This window comes from Phalangium opilio, unplaced genomic scaffold, assembly GCF_054372755.1.
Source record: "Phalangium opilio isolate 3A_F unplaced genomic scaffold, DU_Popi_V2 ptg000217l_1, whole genome shotgun sequence".
Lineage (NCBI taxonomy): Eukaryota > Metazoa > Arthropoda > Arachnida > Opiliones > Phalangiidae > Phalangium > Phalangium opilio.
The window spans coordinates 9,326,742-9,354,136 of record NW_028324218.1 but is presented as its reverse complement, the minus strand read 5'-3'; the positions used below and the strand labels follow the sequence as shown (position 1 = coordinate 9,354,136).

Sequence of the window (27,395 nt, the reverse complement as noted above, 5' to 3'; positions counted from 1 at the left end):
GATAGCTTGGCATGAAATGACGTAGATGAAACGTCATAGATTCGGGTAAAGCGACGACTGCGGTGAGGCGCTGTCAAAGGCTTAGTACAGAATAAATATGAAGATGGTCTGCAAAACGGAGTGTGCAGTCAATTCTAAGTAAATCTCTGACATTACGAAGCATAGGTTGTGTCATACTTGGAATATATAATATAAACTTATGGTTTTACTTCAAGAATAAATAAACGAAGCGATTGTTATGTTCACGAGCACGAAATATATCATTCGAAAAATAAGCTTATAAAAACCGACTCTCCTTAGTACCAGAAGTGAGATGAGACTAGAAGTGAAGGGCTCTAGCATTGATAGTAGATCCTGGCACTAGTGAACAAATTTGAGGATTTTATGCCGCTTCTCACGGGCCTACACAACTGAGAAAAAAAATTGGTCGAGTACCAAAAACATTTCCTATCCCCTTCCCCTCAACCTAAAGCGGCCGAACACGGACGCGGCTCCTTGAATCTAGTTCGGCCGTCTACCGCCGCGAGCGTCTCACGTTTTGGAGGGAAAATTCAGAAACCGCTACTAGAGGGCCAACCGTTCTTGTGTTATCAAGAATATTCACTTTCGCCGAGTGAAGAATTTGGCTAGCTCAGTACTTCTGGTCTCATCTCACTTCTGTTAGTACCAAAGGCTAAAACAGTCGACTCGTTCCCTTTTTGTAGAAGCAAGTCACGTGTGAACAAAACATAAATTATGGAAAAACTCTAAATATATGGAAGATCAGACCATTTATTTATATTCAGATAATGGACACGATTCGACCATTTATATAAATAGAGATTATGTACTGTACATGACAAAGAGATATGCATCGGTACGGTTTTGTGGCAATAAAAGCAGTCGAAGTTGAGAATTGAACAAATGATAGAAGCTGATAGAACTGACTTTATTTCTGTTACGTCATCGCTTTCATTTAGGTTACTGTTATCAATAAATGATCATAATTGATAAAAAAAAAATAATTTGACAAACACTTTTTTCTAAACAAGATGGAGAAACCAGGTAAGACAGGAGAACGTTCAAAGTTCGAATAGATGTTTCTTAAAATTGTTCAGACACATCACAAATTGTTTTTCCATGGGTTTACTGTTTCTGTCGACTTCACACAGGGTCGTTCAGTGCAGGTTATTTTAAAGAACCAGGGATAGATTTATTTTTTTAAGACGCAATGGGTAACAGGTTTATTCGGGTGCGCGTCCAAGTCCACGACCCCCTTACCCGTGACGGAGGGGTATGAAAGAAGAGGCGGGTCTTATTTTCATTATGGCGTTGTATGTATATCCGGGTCAAATAAACGTAGTCTGCCCCTCCGTCTGCCAAGTTGGAATGGGCTCTGATTGTAATTTTTGAAAACTCCCACACATTTAGCAGAAATGTACTTCATATGTACTTTTAAGGTATGTTACAAACTTGGAAGGCGCTTTAGATCCTATTTCCGTTTTCGTAAAACCACAACAAATTTGATAATTCAAGTCATCTGTTTTAACCAAACACTAAGCTCACAAAACTCCTGGCCATTCACTAAGCCTTGGTTAACTTCATCAAATTCGCTTACAAAACCATGAGGATAGTAGACATGATTGGCTTTAGAAAGAATTAGCGAACACTTTTCACCCTTACAGATGTACTCCAAATCCAAAACCCCGGCACCAAATTCACTAACTACCTTCTTAATTGCTATTAAAAACAATTCCCGAATAATTTCCGAACCCTCGCTTTTTGACGGCTCCATTTTGAACCCCTGTGAAGACGCTTATCTGTATGTACAACGCAAGAGGGGTCGTAGTCATAGCGACAGAGGTAAACAGGAAATACGTATTTTTGGCCCTCCTTGTCAGAAACGTCACCAATACGTAGTTTTAGTGAGCCAATAAGATAATTTAATTTTTTGGTTACGTGTTGAAGGAAGGGGCTCCATACTCCGCTATGAGTCGGACTGAAGTAAAGGCCAAACGTTGACCATTCCGTCTTAAAAAAATAAATCTATCCCTGAAAGAACGTGTGATAAATTTTTATTGTAAAACGCAGTAAAAACAAGTCCTTCTCTTTTAATAATTAGCGTGCCTTCAATTTCCGTAAACGCGTTCTGCAGTTTCCGAAAGTACGAAACAGTAAAAATTGACATTGAAGAATCGTCTATTGTGCAGTATTTACTATTGTGACCTCTGGTTCACCAAATCCCCCCACTTTTCTGAGTATCCTCACCTTAACAAAGATGGCTATTGATTTTTCGCAGGTCCTTAAAACACGTGAGAGTCAAAGATTATTAGACTACTAATTTAGAAAGAAGGCTTTACCTTTCGCTACCCGTTTAAGAAATTGCCTGAGCACCATGCCTCGTTAACGATAGGATCATATCTCCAATAAGAGTATCTATGTTTTGGCATGCAAACAAAGAGTGGTCGATTCCACTCTTTCACAGAACCTTGACATTTCAGTAAGGAAATACATGGGAATTTAACATCTAGAGCAAGTGACACACCTTAATGCATTATTTCCTTTTATAATATGACCGAATTGAGCAACAATACCTTCTCAGTAGCCATTTCAAACGTAAGTTAAATGAATCATTATGTACTTTTTTTTGGTCCCTAAGATGCTCGACGGCTACTAATCAGGTTTCAGTATGTGATTAATGTGACGGAAGGGTGTTGGGGTCAAGTCACCTATGGCGGACATAGGTGTCATATTCCCTTAAACGTTGTCGCCCAGAATTTTGGGTTACAGGAGTGCGCCAAACTTCTGAAATCTTAATATATTTATATTTTTGAAAACGTGACAAAAGTCTAAATCTCCCACTACAAATGAAATAATGCACAAATTAAACTAAATATGAGATTGAGTTCACTTTACAAAGCGAAAATAATGGAATAACGTATCATATATTCTATCAGCTTAATTTTAGTCAAAAGATGACAATGTTCATAATATTTTTTATACCAGGAATACATATTATTCTTGCTAACAACCTGTAAGTAAAACTCTAAAAAGAACAAAAATACGATTATATTACTACGTCACATTTAACTTAATTTCCTAGCGTTTGAGCATGTTAAGAACGTCTTATTATACAATTATATATTATATTACATAATTATATAGTATATTTTATAATAATATATTACATTATCTAATTATATATTATATTATCTAATTATATATATGTAGTATAATTATACAAATATCAAAGATCTCTTCTCAACAGCAAACTTCTGTTGAAAACAACGAGACAGAAACATGTATCCAAAAATCGATAATGTTTTTCTGAGAGCGCAATCTATAAGCTAGTCTATATTTAAAGTAAAATACTCTGCAAACAACGACAAATCAAAACTCTAAATACGAGCAAAATTACGAAAAATCCATTACTATGACACATTCATCTTAATTTCCTACTATAACAGAATAACATATATTCTTTTTCACGTTGCATAAACGAAAAACTTAATCAGGACATGAACGGTCTGCTCTGCTTGTTATTTTAAGAGAAACATCCTATACTTTATCAGTTCGATAAAGGGTTCAATAATCTTTAATAACAAATATTTGAATATTACGATGGTGGAGGGTTTTTACCTCTCCGAGTGACGTATGTCACGGAGAGGTTCTGTAACGATCGTGTGTGTCTGTCTGTCTGTCTGTCTGTATGTGTGTCTGTGTGTGTGTCTGTTGTTACACCCACGTGACCGCGTTCGCAGTTTCCAAATCGGAGCAAACGTGTTCGCCATTTCCGAACTGATTTCACAGTCACGGAAATGGCTACTTTATGGCGAGTTCTCACACCACCATCTTCTGGTCTTTGTCCATCCCACACGGACACCAGTCTGTACTTACAGGCTTCTAATCACCACCATCTTATGGCCTTCGTCCATCCCACATGGACACCAGTCTGTACACACTGGCTTCTAACACCACCATCTTCTGGTCATTGTCCATCCCACATGGACACCAGTCTGTACACACTGGCTTCTAACACCACCATCTTCTGGTCTTCGTTTTTGTCCATCGCACATGGACACCAGTCTGTACTTACTGGCTTCTAACACCACCATCTTCTGGTCATTGTCCATCCCACATGGACACCAGTCTGTACACACTGGCTTCTAACACCACCATCTTCTGGTCTTTGTTTTTGTCCATACCACATGGACACCGGTCTGTACACCTGGCTTCTACACCACCATCTTCTGGTCTTTGTTTTTGTCCATCCCACATGGACACCAGTCTGCACACCTGGCTTCTACTCCATCGTCATCGTTTGGTTTAAGACATTCGCGGCGATCAGCTAGGGTTACGAGAAACGTCTAGCCTCCCTAGGGTGGGTTGTCCACGATAGGTTTTCGCAATTGCGGTTGTTCTTGCTTTTAACTGTAGTTCGACAACCTTATATACTACCTATTTGAATAAGGCGAAGCAACCGGCGTATGCTTCATTTCAAACGCCAATATTAGTCAAGTCTCTCAAGAATGTTTAATTGTTCTTTTTTAAAACGATGTAACGTTCAATAAGGCGAATAACTAGCGAAGAAAATATTAAATATTAATTATATTCATTTCAATATTTAAGATAATCTTGTTTCTCAATTCAAAATTAATACGGAAAGAGTTAAAAAGCAGTCTATGCTTTTGTCTGTGTGTGTCCGTCCGTTGTTACAGTAGTGCGCTGCGTTAGAAGTTCGTTTTGTTTTGATGTGTAAAGGAATCCTACAGAACCATAATATTCCCTTTATCCTTAATATAAAGTGAATATGTGGAAATACTTTTCGTAATTATGATGCATTTAGTACTTTTGTAGCTTTAAAGCTCTATTTCATTTTGATATTCCAAAATAGTTTTTTAATATTATTATTTAAAATGGATGTTTATATATTACCTAAGCTATACTACATCTGTTTATAGCATAATCCTTTCTAAAGTGAATTTAAGTACAATGCTACTATGTTGGTCAAATGAACTTTGATTTGTCAATAGGCCTAGTGAACCAAAAAGTAAACGCTTGGGTTTGGATTTCGTTTCTGTAATGCAGAGACGTTAACGGTTCAGAGTGAGCCGAAAGTTAAGTACACTTTAGGCTTAGATATTATAATCATGGTGGAAATCTGGGCCGCGTTCAGCAGAGCCCAGCGCTGTTAACAGTGTCCTACATAACGGGATTTTGTTTTTGAATTTTGACGTCACGGTTCTTAGCGCTGAGCTAGCGCGGTCCTCAAAGAAAATAGTCGGCTTTTTGGATAACGTGACGTAAAACGTGTAGTTCTCAGCTTGGCGAAAAAACCATGGATGAATTAATATAAATAGCTCTTTGGGACTATAGCTATTTAATTGGCGTGAAACCAGTTGATCACGCGAGAATTTTGAGAGATATGCTAGTTTCTAATTTTAATTATAAAAGTTGTTATCTATCTCTATAAATATGTTATCATACAATTTTTGTTAAGCCTTGGTACCTTGCACGCTTTATTGCGCTAGCGTCATTTATAAAACGCCGATGACAGGAGAGAAGCTATGACGACAGAGCTCACCGGTAAACATTTCCAAAATCCGCTGTCTTTTTTGGTGAGCTCTGCTGAACGCAGCCCAGACCAGTGAAAGGTCTGATCGTAATCGGATAATAGCTTCGTGTTTTCATGCTTTTTATGGTACGCATTTACTTTTAGTGTGTGTAGCCACAAATAAGCTTAACGTTAACAGTCATGTTGACAAACTAAGAAAATCGTTGAGGTGAAACGAGAGGATAGTGTTTATATGGCAACCCTGTTGTGAATATGGCTTTGAACATAGAGGGCATACAGTTGAGGAGTAGAAAATTGGGCCTTTACAAACACGTAAAGGTAGTATCCCTCCAAAGTTTTATCTCTTCATTTCCCGTTTCTCCCCCATCGGATGATTTTAATGTGTACAAGTATATCATTATTGGATGTAAAATGTCGTCTGATTTACAGTATATTTGCTATGCTTTGTATACTGCTTTAATATTTCATACATTTTAACTTACGAAACATTTCCATATCTGGGTAAATAAGTTTGTAAGTAGTCGTCTTGACTCGGAGAGGTAATATTTTGGTTTTCCCAACTTGTAATATACTGTGTGTGATGAATATTTTTTGCCTATTAACAGTTTGTGAAATATGAATTGAAAGTGAAAATGTTCACTATTGTTCTTGTGGCAACACAAAACAAACAGCCGTTGAACAATTTCCTTCAGAAATACGTAAACATATTCTAAAGCATAACTATGCACCAGCTATAGATAAGGGAAAATGTCGATAAGAGGTACCCAACAACCAGTACAACGATGGGGAAAACCATGCTGTTAAATTTCATAGTTTGCATCGGTGCTTTGTTCCGTTTCTTCATTTCCCGCAAGCAATGCAACGCCTTTTCCGAACCAGACTCGTATTTGTAGTAAAACAAACCAGATTCAACGTATCTTGAAATTCTGGGAAAATTATTAAACAATTCACACAAATCAAGATTTTCTTATTAGTAAGGTGTGGTTATGGGTAGCAGGTAGAGAGGGCAAGTTAAATTAGTATGTGGTAACGTTCAGTACTCATGTTTGCTAACTCGCTAAGGTAATATTCGGAGAGTACACGGGTCTTTTCGTTAATTAACCTTCACACACATACGACGAACAGACGAACACACACCATCAGATAATAATCGTAAAAGCGAGTTAGCTTTTCACACTCGCGGCTAAAAAGCTATTGCAAATGTGTATTTATTTATTGCAGGGTCAAAAAAGCCTAACTGTAATTAAATAACACCAACCCAGCCTTTATAAAGAGTGCCCATTTAGCATGAAAATGATTCTGTCATTCTAGCCACAAAATCTGGTATGGTCTTACATAACCACACCTAGCTAAAAATCAAGTGAAAGGAAAAAAAAAAGATTTTTACCTTTCGTAAAATTGGTTTTTAATGAAAGGATTCATGGCTTTCCTGCTCGGTATGCTGTATAATACCGACGTAATTTTGTCATTTGATAAATGGTAGTAAGTCGGAGAACTAGGCTGACATTTTTTAATTTCAGGAATAAATTTTAGAAAATATCTCTTTCTATAAATAGACGCAGATGTCCCAGCCCATATTGAATCATAATGATCTATAATCTGTCGATCGCCGTAAATTCCTTTAGTTCTCACCGCTTGTTCGAACAGTGCCCTTTCAGCCTCAATTGGAGAGGTCTTCATTTGGACAAAGATATTGTTAGTTTGATTTTGAACTTAATGAGGTTGAATTAATTAAAACTTAAGCCGAGCAATTATTAATGTGCAAGCATCTGAGGGTTAATGGAGATATTTATTGCAGTAATACTAGCTTACGAAGACAGAATGTTTTCACAAGGATGATGGGTGGGGGGGGGAGAAGTTGATCTGATAGAAATCTGTCCATTCACTCTGGAACGGCTCAGGTCAGGTGGGACGCTAAGAAAGGGGAGGAACACAGTGAAAAATGGCGGTCGTGGTCTTTCTGATTCGTCTGATGCTCACCACCTGCCATTTTTCCGAGTATTCCTCCTCCAATTCTAAAGTCCTGAGTCATTCCACAGTCAGAAAATTTCCCTGAGATTACGCATCACCCTTGGTTTTCAGACGCATTATGCCAGGGAGGATAAACATTGAGGACGAATTGTTCGCGTTTTTTTAGACCGACAAATGTCACTGAACGGAGAGTTCAGTAATTGAGAAAAAAATCAATTCAGTTACTAACCTGCAATAGCTTAGAAATGAATCCCTCTTTCAGCATAAATCTCACATTCGGTCTTTCAAGAAGGTCGTGTATACTGTTTATGTATGATGGATTTTCAGCTGATGAAAGTTTCGAGAAAAAGTTGCAACAGATGAACATGTTGAATAATGTAGAAGCGAATAGGCAAATCGACCAAATTATGCGGCGAGATAAAGTAGTCTTATCAAATTCTGATACAAATATGAAAATTTTTAAAAATTTCAAAACGTTTATAGTTCAAAAGTACGCACTTGGGTACTTAACACAAAGGGAATCAAAAACAGTAAAAAACGGATCCGTCCATTTGTTGGTAATTAGTTTGTCGTAGCGATAACTGATTCGTTTCAAGACATTCATACTTAAGCGAATGATAATATACATTATAAAAATGTAAATGCCAATTGCAATCCAGACCTGATATAAGAGGTTGTAATTTATTACGGGATAATTTAAATTTTAAAATTGAAATTATTTCTCACATTGTTTTCAAATATGCCGAGGATATAGAAATATCCATATTGGACTGTAAAAGGACCTCCGGAAATGATACTAACATCTTCTAGCATAAACAATCCATCGAGGTTGAGAACACTAGGTAGTCCAGAATCGAGTAGGGCTATATACGGTAATCCAATATCGGTTTTCTATAGGTATTTTATTTGCTTATTAATTTCATCAACCCCAACTAAATTAAGCTGAAGTTATTTCAATACGTTTTGAAGTAGACGTTGTAGAGTGTTTGTTGGATTTTTCAAATCATATGTCGGGAAAGGATCGAAACGAAAGAATTGTCGAAGTTCAACCTTTATTCCCCTTAAAAGCATCGCGATAAAGTGAAATTACGATTCCAAATTGGATAGAGTACATACACTTACATGTTTTGCATGAGATCGACAATGGTTTGATACATGTCACGATGATAGCCGTAAAATTTAACTGGCAACAATTTGCGAGCATACAAGTGAGTGTCGTAACGCTGAACTTCCAACCTTACATATGTACTATTCATGTTTGTGTACGCTCAAATAATGCCTATTCTGTACTTAAATAACCAAATCCGTGATCACCCAAAAATTGCTTTTTTTGCATAAAAATTATTATTATTACTACCAGGGATAGATTCAATTTTAGAAGTAGGAATGGAGAACAGAGTAATCTGGGCGAGCGACAAAGGGGGTTATGAAAGAAGAGGCGGGTCATAGCGACAGAGGTAAAAAAGGATTACGTATTTTTCGCCGTCCCCGTCAGCAACGTCATCAAACCGTAGTTTAAGTGAGCCAATAAGATATTTTAAACTTTTCGTTACGTGTTGTAGAGAGGGGCTCTATACTGCGCTATGAGTCGGACTGAAGTAAATTCTAACCATTCTCCATACCTACTTCTAAAATTAAAACTAATCTTAATTGCGATATCGCTTAGTAATAGACTTTTGTTTAAATATAGTGCCTCGTCCTTCCATAAATACGTGTTGCAGTATTGTCCAATGTCGTTTATACTGTGTGTATAATTTTTACCTCTCCGAGTGACGTATGTCACGTGAGAGGTATTACACCGGCCGTGTCTGTCTGTGTGTGTGTGTGTGTGTCTGTCTGTCAGACCCCACGTGACCGCGTTCGCAGTTTGCGTATCGGAGCAAACGTGTTCCCAATTTCCGGACTGCATTGACAGTTCACGGAAATTTGGGTTTGCCTCTTCTGGCTATTCTACTTGAGTTCCAACACCACCAGCTTTGGTTTTCGTCCACTCCACATGGACACTAGTCTGTACGTGCTTGCTTCCAAGCACCACCAACTTCTGTTCTTCGTCAATTTCACATTGACACCAGCTTCTATGCACCACTATCTTCTGTTCTTCGTCAATTCCACATTGACACCAGCTTCTATGCACCACCATCTTCAGGTCTTTGTCCATTCCACATGGACGCCAGTCAGTCCATTCTGGCTTCTCTTCCTTCGTCATCGTTTGGTTTCAAGATATACGCGGCGAGCGGCTAGGGTTACGAGAAGCGTCTAGCCTCCCAATGGCAGGGCTTCCACCATCGGTTCACGCGAATGCGTTTTTATCTATTATTTGGTTTTAAGATATACGCGGCGATCAGCTAGGGTTACGAGAAACGTCTAGCCTCCCAATGGCAGGGCTTCCACCAAAGGTTCACGCGAATGCGTTTTTATCTATTATTATAATGGAAACTGATCGTATATATACCCCAAAATTTGAAGAAAGCGGGCAAGAAGGGTACCCTTCATTTTAAACGTCAATATTAGCAAAGTTTCGAAAGATATTATGAACAACTTTATTTTAAACGATTTAACTATTTTTAAAGTTATTTACTGGCGATTAAAATAATTAAAAATAATTATATTTATTTAAATATTAAAGATAAACCCAAGTACCGAAGTCGTTAAATCATTGCCTCCTATATCTATCAAGGCCCGTGCATTGCGTTATATTTCGTACATTGTCTCTTATATCTTTTTAGGCCCGTGCATTGCGATATATTTTTGAGAACAACAACCAAAATGGGAAGCTCCTCTCAGAACCATAATAATTTGTTTTCTCTGTTATATGAAATGAAAATATGGATAATATTTTCGGCAATTCGATTTGAATGGCTCTTTTTGATGTATCTTTCTCTCAGCACTGTTCATAATGGACAGGAACGTAGAGATTCGAGACACTTGGAATTACGATAGTGTTTCAAATCCTCTGTAATGAGGGCTTAACGACTTGGAGTGAGTCGAAAGATAGATACACATCCTATTTTTTAGTTGTACCATGCGTACCACAATGTCGCCAGGCGTTTATTGAAGGATGCTTGGGTACTTGGTACAGACTGTTACGTCTACCAAGTTTCCTAGCATCCAAGAATAAATAGGATTCATAGAAGCCAGTGTTATGGGCATGTCATGGGTCAAGTCGTTAAATATATCGACGCAGTTAAATAGCTGATGGCATTATTTTATCCACTTTCTCATTGCGTTTCGAGTGGAAGTTCAACTTTGGCACGGACGACAGATGGCGCTCTTAACCTTCTACCCCCAAAAATCGCTGTTGTCTGCTCGTTTTCCCCTTCCGCGTTTTTTCGTTATAAACTTATGATTTAACGAACTGTTAAGATAAAATTTCATATTTCCTTAGACAGATAAGCTTCTACTCCTTTCATCTTACTCCCAGTTAGATTTAACCTTGTTAAAACATAATCAGATGAATTTGAGTTATAATGTCTAGGAGTGATAGAGACATTTTTACCGATGTCTAGAGATGTTAAGCTTAAGCGAAATTGTTTTACGTTTGAATAAAAATACCGCTTCCAGTAGTGGGTTTATAGTACTCCTTGTTTGTGTAAGATTAGTGTAGCTGTAGAGCGTTGTTGCTGTTTAGTTTATACGCCCCCTAGGCCTATTTGTGAAAGACCTTTTTTACGCACTTTTATCATTCTTTATTTGAAAAAAGTGTTGGCAATGTATATTTTTTAAATATGACGGAATTGCTGTTGGTATGATAGCGCCCTATTCGAGAAAAAAACCTTTTTTTAAACAGTTGATTCATTCTTTGATAGAATTTCGAAGGAAGAAGTTAAGTGTTAAATTTGCTCGATTAATTTTGTTCGGCAAATAATATAATTAAGCCTTACGTATTACTGAAGGAGATTGATTTTGCCAACCTGTGTGAGTATTTAAGGAGATTGATTTTGCCAACCTTTGTGAGTATTTAACTGATTAATAAGTAAATGGAGGAAGATAATAATTTAAGTAAAGAGGAAATCAGAAAACGAAAGGCAAGGGAAAGAATGAGGGCAAAAAGGTCAGATCCTGAATTTAGGAAACGAGAAAATGAAAGGAGAAGAGCGTTAGCCGCGGAAAAAAAGGCTGTTTCTGGAACAGGTTCTAGCACGCAAAATGTTGGTCCTACCACGAGGCCAGTTGGCCATGATCGTACGAAAGATAATGCATTAAATAAATGTTCTATTGAAAGTACTGTAGGCGTAGGCATATCTATTAATAAGGAACCCAATAATGTACAAAATGTTAATGCTAATATTAGTGAAATCATCGAAAGCGATGAACAAGTACGACCCTAGCTTATGTGTGATTGGGTTGTGGCTTCCATGTTTTGGGGACATTTGCTTTTTGTGTGGCGATGTATGATTCAGCTTTGATATGGACAAATGTTACAAGTCATACTGGTAGACTAAGAATACGGTTGAGGTATAGCAAGAGAGTAGAGTTTCCCCAGCAATTGAGAGATATTGAAAAGGCTTGAACAATTGACTATTTTAAAATTGAATTCCTGCACTTGCAAAGAATTAAAAAAAGCGATAGATGCATATATTTAGGTTGTTTAAGGGGTAGTGATAGTCATCTCCACTCGGAGAGGTAATATTTTGGCTTTCCCAACTTGTTCAATTTCACGATAGAGCATGCAAGAGCTGAGACTCTGAGATAGGGGGAGGACCCCCAGTAACCACCCGGGCCTACCTATATTTAAATATAGAGAGAGGTTAGGTGTAGCGGCGTCACTCACGACAAGCGAGCATACATTCTCGCGCATGCGTTCAAGCCTCCTTTCTCTAGCCTTATGAGCTTGTTTATAATTTTGAATATCCCTCTTTTACAACAACGATCATGTGACGCGCGCCTTTAACAACGGCTTGTGCGTCGAAGTTGCGCGCCACTGTATGTTGTATCCATGGACAAAGCAATACTGAATAGCAGTATTGGTTCGTCCATGTTGTATCTGCTTCGTTTTTTACCTTCCCCCTTTCCACAACGAGTCTCCCCTCTTATACATCCTCCTTGGTAAAATGCTAATATCGGTAAAGTGGGTAGAAGAAGGCGTCTTCTCTGCTTTGGAGGAGAGTGAGTTGTTCCCGAGACATTCTCCTACCGTGAATGTCCCCGGCCTTAAACTAATAAGCAAGCAAAAAAATAGCGCCGCGTAAAGTGAAGGAATGTATTCTCTGTTCTCGCGTTTACATTGGCTGCATAAGTTAGTCAATCTCATGGGCTCATTTTAATTTTAAACTTCATTAAATATTTAGATTTTGATGAAAATCAATCATTAATGATATTAATCTTCACAGGAGTGATTGGGTTATGGGATTTTAATGGGGAACCGGCTGCTTAAGTTAGTCAATCTCACAGGCTCATTGTAATTTTAAACTTAATTTAAAGTTTTAGATTTTGATGATAATAAATCATTAATGATTTTAATCTTCACAGGAGTGATAGGGTTATGGGATTTTAATGGGGCATGATAGTGGTCTGTGCATAAAATTTGAACTAAAAACTTACAGAGGCTTATGTCTAACACTATCAAAGCTAGAATGACGTTATAATCTGTTTCTATACTTTATTCTTGGTAGCTAAGCTAGTATTTATGCATATAACAACTCGTTGCTTTCTCAATAATTATAAATATAATCCTGTTGAATATCGATAATGTTTTTCGATACAATTTCTGAGAGCGCAAGCTTTCAGCAAGCCCTTTCTAAAGTATAAATATTATTCTTGCAAACAACGTCGAAGTAAAACCGTAAATGCAAACACAAATACGAATGTGCATGACTATACGTTACATTATCTTAATTTCCTACGATAATGGGATATAATGTTTTCTTTTCACGTTACTAACCAGAACGTGACAATAAAGTTATAGGCCTACTGCTCGTTATTTTCAGAGAAAATTACTCTACTTATTTAGTTCGATAACGGGTTAAGAAATCTTTAAAAGAAATAGTAGGAATATTATGATGGTGCAGGGTTAAAAAAATCGAGTATTTTTTATTTGGGTTTTTCAGGGTTTTATTGGGTACTTGGGTTTTTCAGGGTTTTATTGGGTACTTGAGTTTTTCAGGGTTTTATTGGGTACTTGGGTTTTTCAGGGTTTTATTGGGTACTTGGGTTTTTCAGGGTTTCATTGGGTACTTGGGTTTTTCAGGGTTTCATTGGGTACTTGGGTTTTTCAGGGTTTCATTGGGTACTTGGGTTTTTCAGGGTTTTATTGGGTACTTGGGTTTTTCAGGGTTTCATTGGGTACTTGGGTTTTTCAGGGTTTCATTGGGTACTTGGGTTTTTCAGGGTTTCATTGGGTTCTTGGGTTTTTCAGGGTTTCATTGGGTTCTTGGGTTTTTCAGGGTTTTATTGGGTACTTGGGTTTTTCAGGGTTTTATTGGGTTCTTGGGTTTTTCAGGGTTTTATTGGGTACTTGGGTTTTTCAGGGTTTTATTGGGTACTTGGGTTTTTCAGGGTTTTATTGGGTTCTTGGGTTTTTCAGGGTTTTATTGGGTTCTTGGGTTTTTCAGGGTTTTATTGGGTTCTTGGGTTTTTCAGGGTTTCATTGGGTTCTTGGGTTTTTCAGGGTTTTATTGGGTACTTGGGTTTTTCAGGGTTTTATTGGGTTCTTGGGTTTTTCAGGGTTTTATTGGGTACTTGGGTTTTTCAGGGTTTTATTGGGTACTTGGGTTTTTCAGGGTTTTATTGGGTACTTGGGTTTTTCAGGGTTTTATTGGGTACTTGGGTTTTTCAGGGTTTTATTGGGTACTTGGGTTTTTCAGGGTTTTATTGGGTACTTGGGTTTTTCAGGGTTTTATTGGGTACTTGGGTTTTTTGGCATTTTATCTTTAGCAGCTGCGTACATGATAGAAATTGTCATTCAAAAGTAACTGTTTAATAAAAAATTCTTAAAATTTTTCTTAAAAAATTATAACAGTTTTAGTTCTAAGATTTTGGTTCCCATGCCATGAACCACTTTTCCAAAAACTATCTCATACATTTTCTTAGAACTGATTTTTATCTATGGCTCTCATCAACTATATACTCTATTGTTGTCCGTTCCCTCTCTGCGTGGACCGACCGCACCTTAGGCGGCGCGACAGAGAGGAACCTTTTCTCTTACTGCTGGTAACCCGTAACCCCTTTAAGCTGGTACCCAAAAATGGGCGCCAGGATACCTGGATGCCAGAGTGTCCCATTAATAACACTTTGACAGTCGTTGGGACATAATTGCTTCGGCGTGTGTGTGCTCGGCTCTGTAGAGTCGAGACACCAAAAAAAAAGAGAGTTCAGAACTGAAGAGAAAGATGTTCATAAATGTTAAACTTTTTCGAAGCCATAGTGTAACGTTAATAATTAAATTTTGTTAAAAAGAAGAGAGGACTTATGGCAATAAAATACAAGTACTTTATTAGGTGTAAATTGCCTAATTTTAGTATGACTGATGAAGGCTCTCGAGCCGAAAGCTCTCATCTCAAGTGTATTTTCATTAGGCAATTTACACCTAATAAAGTACTTGTATTTTATTGCCATAAGTCCTCTCTTCTTTTTAACAAAATTTAATTATTGAAGAGAAAGAGTTCAGATTTGAAAGTAGCACCGGCCAGAAGAAGACCTTTCTCGATCTCCGGAAAAAACGCTCGCGATATGCGAATGCATAAAAGAGTTAGTGCGGTCAGCCGGTGACTCCCGCGGTTTCGCGCCTCCGAAGAGTATCTCCTGTCGGGTGATGGACGCTGCGCGGTGAGTGTGAATAATAATCAGGGTACCAGCAACCCATTATAAATTTAATAGTTATGAAACAGCCCCATGAGGTGCACCATGGGTTTAACGTATGTAAATACAAAGTTGATGAGTAGCCAGTTGTTTAATTAACTTTACGTTAAATAATTAAATACTGTCTAAACAATTCTACACATGTCTATTTTTATTAAACCTACACCCAATGGCAACGATTCTCCCTCTGCAATCCTAATTATTTTCCCCTAGACTGCATTGACTTTAATGGACCACTACCCCACGGTAGCTTTACCTATAAGTTTTGAAGGACCGAGTGGAGAAACGTTTCAAAATAATAAATAATATTAAATGGTACTTTTGAAGTTGAAACAACAAATATCTTTAAAATGAAATTATTCTAGCATTCATATTCATCATAATTGAAGTACTTAGTGATTGGTTTTTATGGTGGGTACAACCCAATAAAACCCGCGGGTTTTTTTGGGGCTGGGGTTTTTTATTCGAACCCTGTGATGCTGGAGGATTTTCGTAAAATAAACATTTTGCGCGCTTTAAATATTTAGTCAAAGTAGTACCTTTACTCACCTAAATGAAATTATGGTTCCAAATTGGAATGCATGAGGTGGACATGTCCCAATGATAACCGTAAAAGTTTACTGGCGAGTGGCGACCATTAGTGAACATACAAGTGAGTGCCACAGTGTGTGTTAGTTATTTTGTTACAGCATTCTCTTGCTTAGAATTTTAATTAAACACTTACCTTATCAACACTATACAAAGCTAGAATGTAAAATGGCTTTATTATCTGATATCTCGATACTATATTCTTGGGTTTATCATTTTCATCTTCTTGAGCAATTCACAACAGACTAGATTTTCAAACGTTTCAAAATAACCGTTTGTGTATGTTTCCCATACGAATAGGGCATCTGGCGGTACTAGGAAGTATAGGATTGTTTAATTATACGCGTTTGGCATTCTGTATACTTCCCTGACGTAGGATCGAGGTTCTGCTATTACTTCTGGTTTTACCATAAGTTCATAAGATATGTATTATAAGATGGTGAATGTAAGCTTGTCATGGAGTGACGTATATGAAACGTCATAGATTCTCATAAAGTGACGGCTGGTGAGGCGCTGTCAAAGGCTTAGTACAGAATAAATAGGAATATGGACTGCAAAACCGAGTGTAGTCAATTCTCGCGTCGTTTCGAAATAGCTATAAGAAAGTCTCTAGCATTACGAAGTATACTTCATACTTGGTATATATAATATAAACTTATGGTTTTATTTAAAGACTAAATAAACGAAGCCATACTCTTAAAGTTATGATCAGGAGCACGAAATATTTCATTTGACAAAATAAGCTTATTAAAACCGACTCTCTTAATACTAGCACCAAAGGCTAAAACAGTCGTTTCGTTCCCTTTTTGCAGTAGCAAGTCACGTGTGATCAAAATATAAATTAAGGCAAAACTGTAAACAAACGGAAGCTTAGACCATTTATTTATATACAGATAATGAACATGATCTGACCATTTATATAAATAGAGATAATGGACATAATCTGACCATTTATATAAATAGAGATAATATACATGATAAAGAGATATGCATCAACCGGGATTTGTGACAATAAAAGCAGGCGAAATTGAGAATAGTAGCAATACAACGGTTTTATTACCGTTATGACATCGCTTTCATTTAGGTTACTGCAGGGATAGATTTAATTTTAGAAGTAGGAATGGAGAACGGTTAGTATTTATTTCAGTCCAACTCATAGCCCAGTATAAAGCCCCTCCCTCCAACACGTAACGAAAAGTTTAAATTATCTTATTGGCTCACTTAAACTACGTTTTGATGACATTGGTGACGGGGACGGCGAAAAATACGTAATTCCTTTTTACCTCTGTCGCTATGACCAGCCTCTTCTTTCATTCCCCTCCATCCTGTGGAAGGGGGTCCGGGACTTTGACGCGCGCCCAGATTACTCTGTTCTCCATTCCTACTTCTAAAATTAAATCTATCCCTGGTTACTGTTATAAATAAGTGATCATAGTTGAAAAGAAAATTATTTCGTCAAACATTATCTTCTAATCAAGATGAAGAACCCAGGTAAGGCAGGAGAACGTTCAAAGTTCGAATAGGTGTTTCTTAAAATTGATTAGGCACCTAACAGCTTGTTTTTCCACAAGATTACTGTTATTGCCGACGTAACACAGGGGCAAGCTGTGCACACGTAAAAGAGATGGCTTTTTTAGAAGGACGTGTGATCGGTTTTCTTTCATTGTCTGGGTTCCCTCAACTTACCAAAGATGGCTATTCATTCTTACTCAGGTCCTTAAAGATATGACAATGAAAGATTATTAGACTACTAATTAAGAAAGAACTGTTCGGGGCTTTAGAATACGAATGTTCAGGCTTTAGCTATCGCTACCCGTATAAGAAATTGCCTGAGCATGATCATGTCTCGTTAACGATAGGATCATATCTCAAATAAGAGTATCTATGTTTTCTTATGCAAACAAAGAGTGGTCGATTGAAATCCACTCTTTCAACAGCATTTTAGTTAGGAAAAAAGAAAAAAGAGATTTTAACATCTAGAGCGAGTGACACACCTTATAGCGTTATTCTTTTTCAATAATATGATCGAATTCTGCAACAATACCTTTACAGTAGCCATTTCAAACGTAAGTCAATTAATTAATCTAAACATATATTTTCAGTGGTCTCTATGAGGGTCCACGGCAAGAATGAGATAAATCAGAGAGATATTCAAATCACCATAGTTATTCAAATCACCATAGTTATCCAAAACATCAGAATCCTTTTGCAAAGGCTTAGGGTTGAACGGAAATAAATTTGATCTTTTCTCGAAATTATTAGTGCATTTTTTCAATATTTTGTTAAATGATACCACAACTTCTAAGTCATGGACTCGTTTTAACAGTTAGAGAAATTGCCTTTTCTAATAAGGCAAAAACCTCATAAGTTATCGGCTTATGTGTAGCAGTCTAGGAAACAGCTAAAAGGTCATGAACTCGAGGGTTGTTCTATATATTCGAATAACCAATGAAACATGGGGAAGAGAAGCCGCAGTTGGCGTTTTCAAAATATTTTAATCCCTTCACGTTACCTTCAATCAGATATTAGCATGGGGTCTATGATTGCTTAGAGATTACACGCAGGGCCAGAAATAAGAAAAAATTCCAATTGGACATATGTCCAGTGACCCCCCCCCTATTTGAATGGAAAATGTATTGGACATTGTCCACTGTAGTGTGCAAAAATAGTGTCGGATCTTCATAGTTAAGCTATCAAAACTTCGGAACACTTTATTGGTCAAAAGGTCCAGTGACCCCTTTAGTTCTTTAAGAAATTATGGGACACTTCAAAATGTCCACTGTCATGTGTTAATTTCCGGCCCTGATTACAAGTAGAAAAAATCTACGTATCATGTTTTCAAGAGAAACCCTTTATTTTTCAGTCAAGTTTGTTTATGGAAGAACGGCTTGGAAACGGAGCAATGGTTGTTCGTAAGGGACCTGGATATCACATTCTCATTGCTTTATCATCAATTCTGGGATTTAAGTACGTGACTGAACATCAATAAATATCTTAGTTCAATCAAACGTTCATAGATAAAAACCAAAGTATACTTCATTGAAGCTTGCTCGCGCCGTGTAATATGCGAAACCCCCTTTACTAACAGAATATTGTCAACCCCCTCTGCGTATAATTTCCTTCACGACCATAGCACAGGGAACATGCGTGAATAGGCTCGCTCGTAAAGCAGCAGATTCTACCTCTAGATCCGAGATGCAACGTTTGGATCGCCATAATACAGTACTCTTTTATTCACATAAAATAGTACTCTACCTATGCCCTCCAAAATACTCTTCTCTGATTGGTTGCTTCGTCTAGGGTCGTTAGTTTCTCATATTACATGACATCTACAGCCAAAGGCTGAGAACTTTGAACGAAGTTTACTTTTTATTTATGAGCCTTTGGTTCAATGTTGATTTGATTTCTACAATTACGATTATTTTTCTTCAAGGTATCGTATAGTGGAACCCTCCGAAAAAGGATACGGTACCCCTAACGCTAATGGAACGTGGAATGGTATTCTTGGAATGCTTACTCAAGGGGTAAAACGAGATTGAGATGATATGAATGCCGTTTCAAATGTTGTCATGCTAACCCTAACGAATCAGATACCGATACCGCGACACCACGTGAGCTTTACATCTTTGTAACAGCCTCGTGGCTCGTGCTGTAATGGGTTAAAGTTCATTTACATGAAACTGCATGCGTTATTTATAAAAAATGAGCATTAGGCTTAACATGTCATCATTTGATAAATTTTCTATAAAATTAACCAATAACTTTGGGAACGTTTTGTTAGTCTAAATCGATAAAAAATTGTAGTCACCATTTAAACAACATTAATGTTTACAGAAAGCCAATTTTAGTACCTGTCCAATGAAAGTTACTTATGGTCGTCTGAAAGCTGCTAGTTTTTCACCCGACATTATTCATGAATCTTTAACATATTTAACGAAGAAAACATCAACTTTGCAAGTCAAAACTTCCTCATTTTACTGGCACCCATTCAAATATGAAGTACTTTAATATATATTTGACCACAACAACTAATGGCACACCTAATAGATAATTCAAAATTTTAGCTATGGATTTCTATAGTCTTGTTGATTGCAGTTTACTATCTTGTGTCAAAAATTATCTTCATTATTAACACTTCAACAAGAAAACGAAACAGAAAAAGTCAAATTGAGAATCAGCTATCACTCAGGAGCATCGTGACAGTAATAATGGGATACAATGCGTTAAGTTAGTTAAACAAATGTTAAGTTATAATCGTATAGTTAAAAAGTTAATTATTTTTCTAGAGCTTCAAGGTGGAATGTTTTCTAGTTTTATAGCCATGTCTATCATAATTTTACTCGGAAGTATGTTGAAAATCTATGGGTCAACACTATCTTCCAACGTCAGCGTAAAAGAATCTGGAAACCCCATAAACACTGTAAAACAATTGGTCGAAGCTGTGCGCCATCAAAATCTGACTGTGATATGCGATCGTGATTACACGACGTCAATTATTTATTTGCTTAAGGTTCTAAAAACATATCAGAAATAGAGTAACTTCAAGTTGTCAAAAAAAGAGTTTAAATTTCTTTGCTTTTATCGTCAACTTGAAGTTAACCAACATGCATTATTGTGAATTTTAATATGTATCTAAAGCCATGTATTTATTTCAGGCCTCCAGTCATAAAGATCTGCAGTTCCTAGGTCGCCACGTGGAAACATATCGAAACATCAATCAATACACACCAATAAAAGCACGAGAAATTATTTTAAATTCAAACTATGTTTTTCTAACTTTCCTGAAACGTTATACGGAAATCTCAATGTTCTACGGTTATTCTTTGAAAAATTTGAATATACCACACGAACATTTGCTCGCCACTAATCTTGCCATACCATACGCTTCAACTTTTAAATATAAAAAACTATTCAGTGATACGTAAGGACTTCATATGTTTAGATCCCTTTGTGAACAGTGGCCTATATTTTTAAAATAAGATTTACTTAAGAATGTTCATAACCATACTTAACTCCTTGCAGATTGACAAAGTTTTTAACACACGGAATTACCAATAAAATGGTTGGATATCAGAACGACGAAGTAAAACAGAAAGAATCGTTTGCCACAATGACTGCAATATACATTGATATGGCCGACTTAGACACTATATTCAAATTCTTAGTTATTATGCACTGTTTCGCGGGAATGTTACTGACTATTGAACTTATTTCACACAAATTGTAAATGACAAATTATAATAAATATGAGATCGTGAGAAATAGAGCTAATAAAGACGAGTGAAATTTTCGAATCATTTATTATAGGCCTAACCTTTACTGAACAAAACGTATTTGATCCCTTCCCCTTGACAGATCCGTGGTACTAAAGGACGGACCGAAATGCTGTCACGACAATTGATGTCATCAGAAGGTGATAATAGATGAAGGATGACACTCTAAATCCCCTTAAAACTTCAGTTATACAAAATGATTCTTCCCAGGCTCACCCTTTTTGTTTGCTCTTCTGCTCATCAAACTTCAGACGGTGAATTCTATAACAGTTTGGTACTAAACCCCCATAAACCAACCCACAAACCTTGATTGTCTTGACGTGGGACAAAAATCCACAACCGCATGCACCTTGGCAAATAGTTAAGCGCTAATAGATATAGTAATGATGAAAGAATAATTTGTCGCGTATGTGATTCTGTTTAGTAACCCTGATCCAAATATTAAGGAATGTTGGGAAGAATCATGTTACAATTACCCCTCTTTGTGGTACACTTCCATCGAAGAGTAGTATTATATACTTCTAATGTCACGCATACAAGTTAAAAATGCGTTTTTAAATTATTTCTTTTGCATTATTGGAAAAATTTATTATATAGTAAAATGATAGGGTGTGTTAGCAAATATGACACGAAAAACCTAATTTATTTTTTGCATGCTGTAATATTAAAATATCTAAACAGATAATTTTCAAGGATTAATTTCTTCATTGTCAAAGTACCATGGAAACTAAAGGTAGAACAAGTTTCGTTTTCAACTCTTCTCGGTTAAGTGTCTTTATATTTTAAGTTTATCACTATACTAAGCCTCCAAAACTTGATGAAATGGAAAATATTAGGAGAAAGTTGTTTTCTAAGAGTCCAGGGAAAGTTGAATTATCGTCAAAAGGTAGAGTTCATTTGCGATAAAGAAATAAAATTTGTTTGTGACGTTACTAGCGATATGTTGGATGGAAACGTATGGATAATGAATTAAATGATGCATTTCAGAACGACAAATGAAGAAGTAAATCATTTGTTTTGCGAAAAGAAGTGTCAAAATGCCAGCATTAGATAATTTCACATTGAAAGTGGCAGTTCAAAACGTTTGTACATTATTTTCTTCTAAAATATATTGCATTATTAATGAAAGGAGTGTATAGATAGTAGCATTTAAGAATGGCTATCATTACTCAATGGAAATGAAGAAACTCCAAACGGTTCGAGCTTTAGTCACCTTCGAATTTGCCTTCCCTTTCGCGTTTTATTTCTGCAAATCAGGAGCTTTTAGATTATCACTTAGGAAAAATAACGGTGTTTGCCCAAGTTTAAAATAAACCCACAATAGGGTAACATCAAGAAAGATGGGCTCAAAGAAGGATCCTCCCTTTCTCATCTACATGGTGGAGGATTTTATTAAGTGGAAGGCTACTGAGGGAGTGGAGCTGATTGGGCAAGCAGGGATATGACGTTAGGAAGAACGGATTTCTCCTGCACTACTGTGTCCCTGTTCCTTCCAAAATTTTGAGCTAGGATCAATAGGGAAACAGCAAAAGGGGTGGGGCTTCAAATGGTTCCTCTGAATAATGGAAGATTTTATGAAGAAGAAGGCTAGTGGGAAAGCAAATATGATTTGGTAAGCTGAGGTCTGACGTTTGGTAGGAGGGGCTTCATTTCGTATTGCCGTGCATTCAAACAGAGCTACTATCTGTAAAATCCTGCTAGTACTAATTGTAGATGTAATGTTGCAAAACTATTAACTACAGACCACTTTTTTCTCTGTTGAAAAAACGGATGACGGAACCCTGTTCGGACGCTCCGGTCTGTCTTACCTAGTTTTCAAAACATTAAGTGATGCTTTGGGATTTAAGTAAATCATTACCTTTGTATAAAATAATGGTAGCATACAAAAAGCTTTACCTATTATAGGTATATTTTGGTTATGCCAAAAGGAAAGTCAGTTGGTAGTCTTAACCGTAATGGTACCTGGACTGGCATCATGGGAATGCTTATTCAAGATGTAAGATATATATCTCCCTTAAATAGCCATTGATTGGTAAGTAGATCCAAAGACGTCAGATAAGGCTTCAAAGTTACTTCTTACCAAAGTCCTTTGGTTTGGAGCTATGTAAGGTCTTTGTTGTCCACATACCATATGTAACGTCTTTGTTTTCCACATGCCGTATGTAACGTCTTTGTTGTTCACATACCGTATGTTCCAGCTTAGGAAAACCAGTTAACTATATTTTACCCCCGACTTTTGAAAAGGGTCTGTCTTTCATCCAATACAAAATAATGTTATTTCATGCACAGGAAGTCGACTTCAGTGCCTCTTTGCAGTTAATAACGTACCAAAGGTCTCTAAGAGTTAAATTTTCACCAGTGTGCTGGCAGGACAAGCTGACGTACATTACGAAGAAAGTTCCAGTTTTTCAGGATAAAATAAACTATTTTCTTGTGGACCAATTTCAAAAATGGGTTTGTTTTATAATATACCATTTTGAGCTATAAGTTTTATCAAGAACGTATATAAAAGGCGTTGTATCGTGGCAATAGCCATTTTAGGTTGCCACGAGCCCATACTTTTGCTCTGGTCCTTACCAATTATAGTGGTGAATCGTGGAGTACGAAAAAAAGCACAATTCTACCTTTCAACCTTTTCGCGTCTTACATGGGTTCTTGATTTAACTTGTGGGACTATTATTCTAGAGAAAACAATTAATAGATGTTAAAAACATTTTCAGCTATGGCTATTCATTTTCATCTTCTTCTTGTTTTTCCTATTTACGTTACGGGTTACTAGATCAAGATTCAAAAATAATGCAGAAAACGTATCATTTTGGATTATCACGAGTCTAATAATGGGAAATAATCGAATTGGTATTATCAGAAACCTATACACCTAATAGGAATCATTATGTAGCCATTATCTCAACGTATCTAGGCGGATTTTGTGATAAGGGCTAGACTAATCATAATGTAAGACGAATTTTACCTCGTGAATAATCTGTCTGCGCGTTGCACCTTGCGTTGCTACCAACCAATGAAATCACAGTTAGAAAGACGTCAGAATTGTGAGGCGTGACAGATAGTACTCAAGCCCGACCCACAAAAACCAGCTAGAAATTAGCATGAGATACATGGGAATACAGTGACTCCTGTTAGCTGTATGTACGCGTGGTATAGTATAACCTTTGAAGAAATTTTGTGACCGATGCCTAATTAATACAGATAACTCAAGTCACAAATTACACGGGTTGATCTTCGCTACATTTGTGATTATAATCGGTTGCATTCTGAAACTTTACGGTTGTACTTTAGCATCAACTGTGAGCAACAATCAGGATCTACCGCCGATAAAGACAGTGAAAGACTTGTTAGAAGCTATTCGATATCGCAACCTCTCACTAGGAATTTTGCATCCGGTTGTAATTAATCAAATAGAGGTAAAGTCTATGAAGCTATGAATGCACCATGAGTATGTTTAAAAACTAACGTATCATAGAATCTCATCTCTATTTCGCTTGCACCCGTTCAGCAGAAAAATAAATTTGACTTGTAACACCCCCCCCCCAACTTTGTGAGTGAGAGAAAATTCGTATTTTTTCTCTCTGCGCATGGGCGAAATTTCAAACCCACCACTCACGACTCAGGATTCTCCGGAGAGGCTGTTTTGCACTGTTGCACATGTGTAATCTGCGCAACAGAGACAAATTTTACTGCTCTAACCGTTTTTCTTATTTACCCTTTTGAATTTCCTTTTTAACGGACTACGTGACAACTGACTCCTCCACTTTGCACCAAGGTAGGTGTGCCTGAGATACTAACACGACTGTGACGTTCAAGTTACCTTCCCATTTCCCCACGGCTTTGAATCTTTCTACTCCCTTCGTGGTTTCACCCCTTTGCCTTATCTTTCTTACGTTTTCCTAACACCATCCAAAATTTCTACGAATTTTTCGAATTGCATTCGTCTCTCCAGTAGCTATCTCCTCCGTTGTTAATGAACTGAAATCTTTGATGGACTTTATTTAACCACGCTACTCCTTCCAGAGTTCCTCCATGAAAGATCTGCAACAGTTAAGCCATATTTTGAAGAAAGTTCGGAAAAGGAGTGTTTACAGAGGAATACCGGCTTACGATGCAATTCATAACTCCAACTTTGCCTACATAACCTACGAAATTTATTTTCTTTATGAAATGACAACTAATTTTAAAAGATTAAACGGAATTTTTATCCCCGATGAACATTTACTTACACTGCATGCAGGAATGCTTTATAGTACTTCTTTTTCAAATAAAAGAAAACTTGATCAGTGGTAAGTTCGTCTTCTATAGAATTAAATGCGGAAGATCATGCGTAAACTGGAATGGTACTAGGCCAAGCTATTAATGGGGAAACATAAAATTGGGAGAGCCAATCTTTAAATCCACTGCATGAGGATGAAACTTCGAGATGTGGTTGAGGGCTCAAGTAGCTTAGGGCATGGCGACATCAATAAATGCATATGCTACAAGCTCCTCCCACATCTCGTGTCATTGTAGCAACATAAGGATTCCCTATGCTTTCCTGTTATTAATAGAAATATCAAAAGAAAATTTATGAGTACTTACAATTTTTTCTTTCAAGTTTGTCTAGAATGTTCGCATCTGGAATTTTGCAAAAACTAACAAATTTTCATGTAAATACCAAAGAAGAAAGAAAAAGTTCGGACAACATCGTTTACATTGATATGGTTGATTTGGACGTTGTATTCTTAATTCTAATAATAGCATATCTTACCTCAGTAGTTATATTCATTAAAGAATTATGCTGTGAAATAATGAAATTGTCTAGACAGAGAATACCGATAAGTTTGTACTTAAATTAAAAAGTAGATATTAAAACCACGAATATGAAATGTTATATATTTTAGTTAACAAAAGCTAAGGATACTTTATCTGATAAACAGATGAGTGATCAATACCGGATTATGTTTATGAAATATGAGTGTCAATATTTTCAAAATAAGTCATTGAAGTTGCCAAAAATATTTCACCCATTGTGTTATGCATATATTAAAATTTTACAAAAATCTTAATAAATGAAAGAATATTTCAAATTGAAAACCGACTAAACATATTTCAAAAAATATCGTTTTCGTTTCATTTCGTTCATAAACTCCCACGATCCATTATGGTCCATTACAGATCAAGATATTCTTCAAGATCATTATATTATTTACCACTCTTAAACACTGCCACCCTCCTACCAAGCTGCTTAAGTACTTTCAAAGTGAAAACTGTTTTTGCAAAAGATCTTTGAATGTAGGCGTTTTTCTTCTTCTTTTGCAAAAGAGGAAAGAACTTGAATGGAAACATTTTTGTTTCGTGTTGTTGTTGGGTAAACATCGGTAAAAGCTTTCACCACTTCCATTAGAACATTTTTATTATGTTCAACCGCATTAGAGAAACAAGACTTTCATTTCACTGAGATGTAATCATAAAACTATAATACATAAGTATGGGTCTGCAGTAGGGGCTTTCATAATCGATCTCGCCCATGCCATGGATGAGTGCGCCATCTACGCTTAAAACGTTTCATTCAAAAACCAGACGAGAACAGATCATGACTACTGTGATTTACTTCCATGGTAGATCATGTAGTAACAAATTCACCATACGGGCCCCTATTCCATTTCATGAAGGTTTTAGCAATTATCCTTTGGACCCATATTTATGGAATATAGCATAGGCTTATGGTTTAACATAAATTTTCAATTTAACTATTCCTAAAAGTGCTCAAACAAAAATCAATAAGCACATTTCACTAAAAATCGTATGGACTGCGGAGAAGGTAACGATGTAGGTAAAGTTGTAAGCCCCACAAAACTGGTAGGCTTACCCTAGAGTAATACAGCACTGTTTTTCAATCCAATAATTTATTTCCACTCACCCAGTCATCATTTAAAGTAAAAAAAGTAAAACGTAACAAAAAACACAAATAAAAAGGTGAGCTTCTTCTCCTCCGTCAGCAGCCAAAAGATCAAGATGTCTTTTTGGTCCCCGACCCCTCCTTTTATAGACACAGGGTCTCGAGTCGGGTCTAAGGGTTCCTTCCCCCTTGACTTTTGGTCAAGGGGTTAAGTCTCTGTCGGGATTCCGACGAGGACAGTTGCACGGTGCAATAGGACTTTCTTAGACCCCCCTGATAGTTTTACAAGCGTATGCTCGTTCCGCTGCCACCCCAAGCTCGC

The 27,395-nt window shown here is 36.9% G+C and overlaps 2 protein-coding genes and 1 long non-coding RNA gene across 3 annotated transcripts; 1 reads left to right on the top strand and 2 right to left on the bottom strand.

The window, feature by feature from the left end:
- Positions 1–1,191: 1,191 nt before the first annotated feature.
- On the bottom strand, positions 1,192–4,206 carry LOC149616164 (uncharacterized). Its single transcript, XR_016375832.1, has 2 exons — positions 2,107–4,206; positions 1,192–2,031 (listed from the first exon to the last, which is right to left on the bottom strand). It is a non-coding gene; the product is annotated as an uncharacterized LOC149616164 (long non-coding RNA).
- A 790-nt stretch (positions 4,207–4,996) lies between these two features.
- On the bottom strand, positions 4,997–7,926 carry LOC149616163 (uncharacterized). The gene is made up of 3 exons (XM_089856723.1): positions 7,755–7,926; positions 6,942–7,228; positions 4,997–6,480 (listed from the first exon to the last, which is right to left on the bottom strand). Exons 1-3 carry the CDS (start codon positions 7,890–7,892, stop codon positions 6,264–6,266), a joined length of 642 nt encoding a protein of 213 aa, XP_089712849.1. The 5' UTR covers positions 7,893–7,926; the 3' UTR covers positions 4,997–6,263.
- Positions 7,927–14,475: 6,549 nt separating this feature from the next.
- LOC149616162 (putative glutamate receptor) lies at positions 14,476–21,137 on the top strand. The gene is made up of 9 exons (XM_089856161.1): positions 14,476–14,855; positions 15,127–15,289; positions 18,774–18,877; positions 19,344–19,434; positions 19,745–19,909; positions 19,975–20,137; positions 20,197–20,420; positions 20,566–20,831; positions 20,933–21,137. Exons 3-9 carry the CDS (start codon positions 18,786–18,788, stop codon positions 21,135–21,137), a joined length of 1,206 nt encoding a protein of 401 aa, XP_089712287.1. The 5' UTR covers positions 14,476–14,855; positions 15,127–15,289; positions 18,774–18,785.
- The last annotated feature ends 6,258 nt before the right edge of the window (positions 21,138–27,395 follow it).

What these genes read in the sequence shown, in the direction of transcription:
- LOC149616163 (XM_089856723.1), bottom strand. Translation starts at nt 7,892, where the DNA reads ATGTTCATCTGTTGCAACTTTTTCTCGAAACTTTCATCAGCTGAAAAT. An exon ending in TCATTTCTAAGCTATTGCAG is followed by an intron (nt 7,229 to 7,754) that starts GTTAGTAACTGA and finishes GTCCAAATGAAG; the next exon opens with ACCTCTCCAATTGAGGCTGA. An exon ending in AAAAACCAATTTTACGAAAG is followed by an intron (nt 6,481 to 6,941) that starts GTAAAAATCTTT and finishes TAATTTTCCCAG; the next exon opens with AATTTCAAGATACGTTGAAT.
- LOC149616162 (XM_089856161.1), top strand. Translation starts at nt 18,786, where the DNA reads ATGGAAGAACGGCTTGGAAACGGAGCAATGGTTGTTCGTAAGGGACCT. An exon ending in AATGGGATACAATGCGTTAA is followed by an intron (nt 20,138 to 20,196) that starts GTTAGTTAAACA and finishes TTATTTTTCTAG; the next exon opens with AGCTTCAAGGTGGAATGTTT. An exon ending in AAAAAACTATTCAGTGATAC is followed by an intron (nt 20,832 to 20,932) that starts GTAAGGACTTCA and finishes AACTCCTTGCAG; the next exon opens with ATTGACAAAGTTTTTAACAC.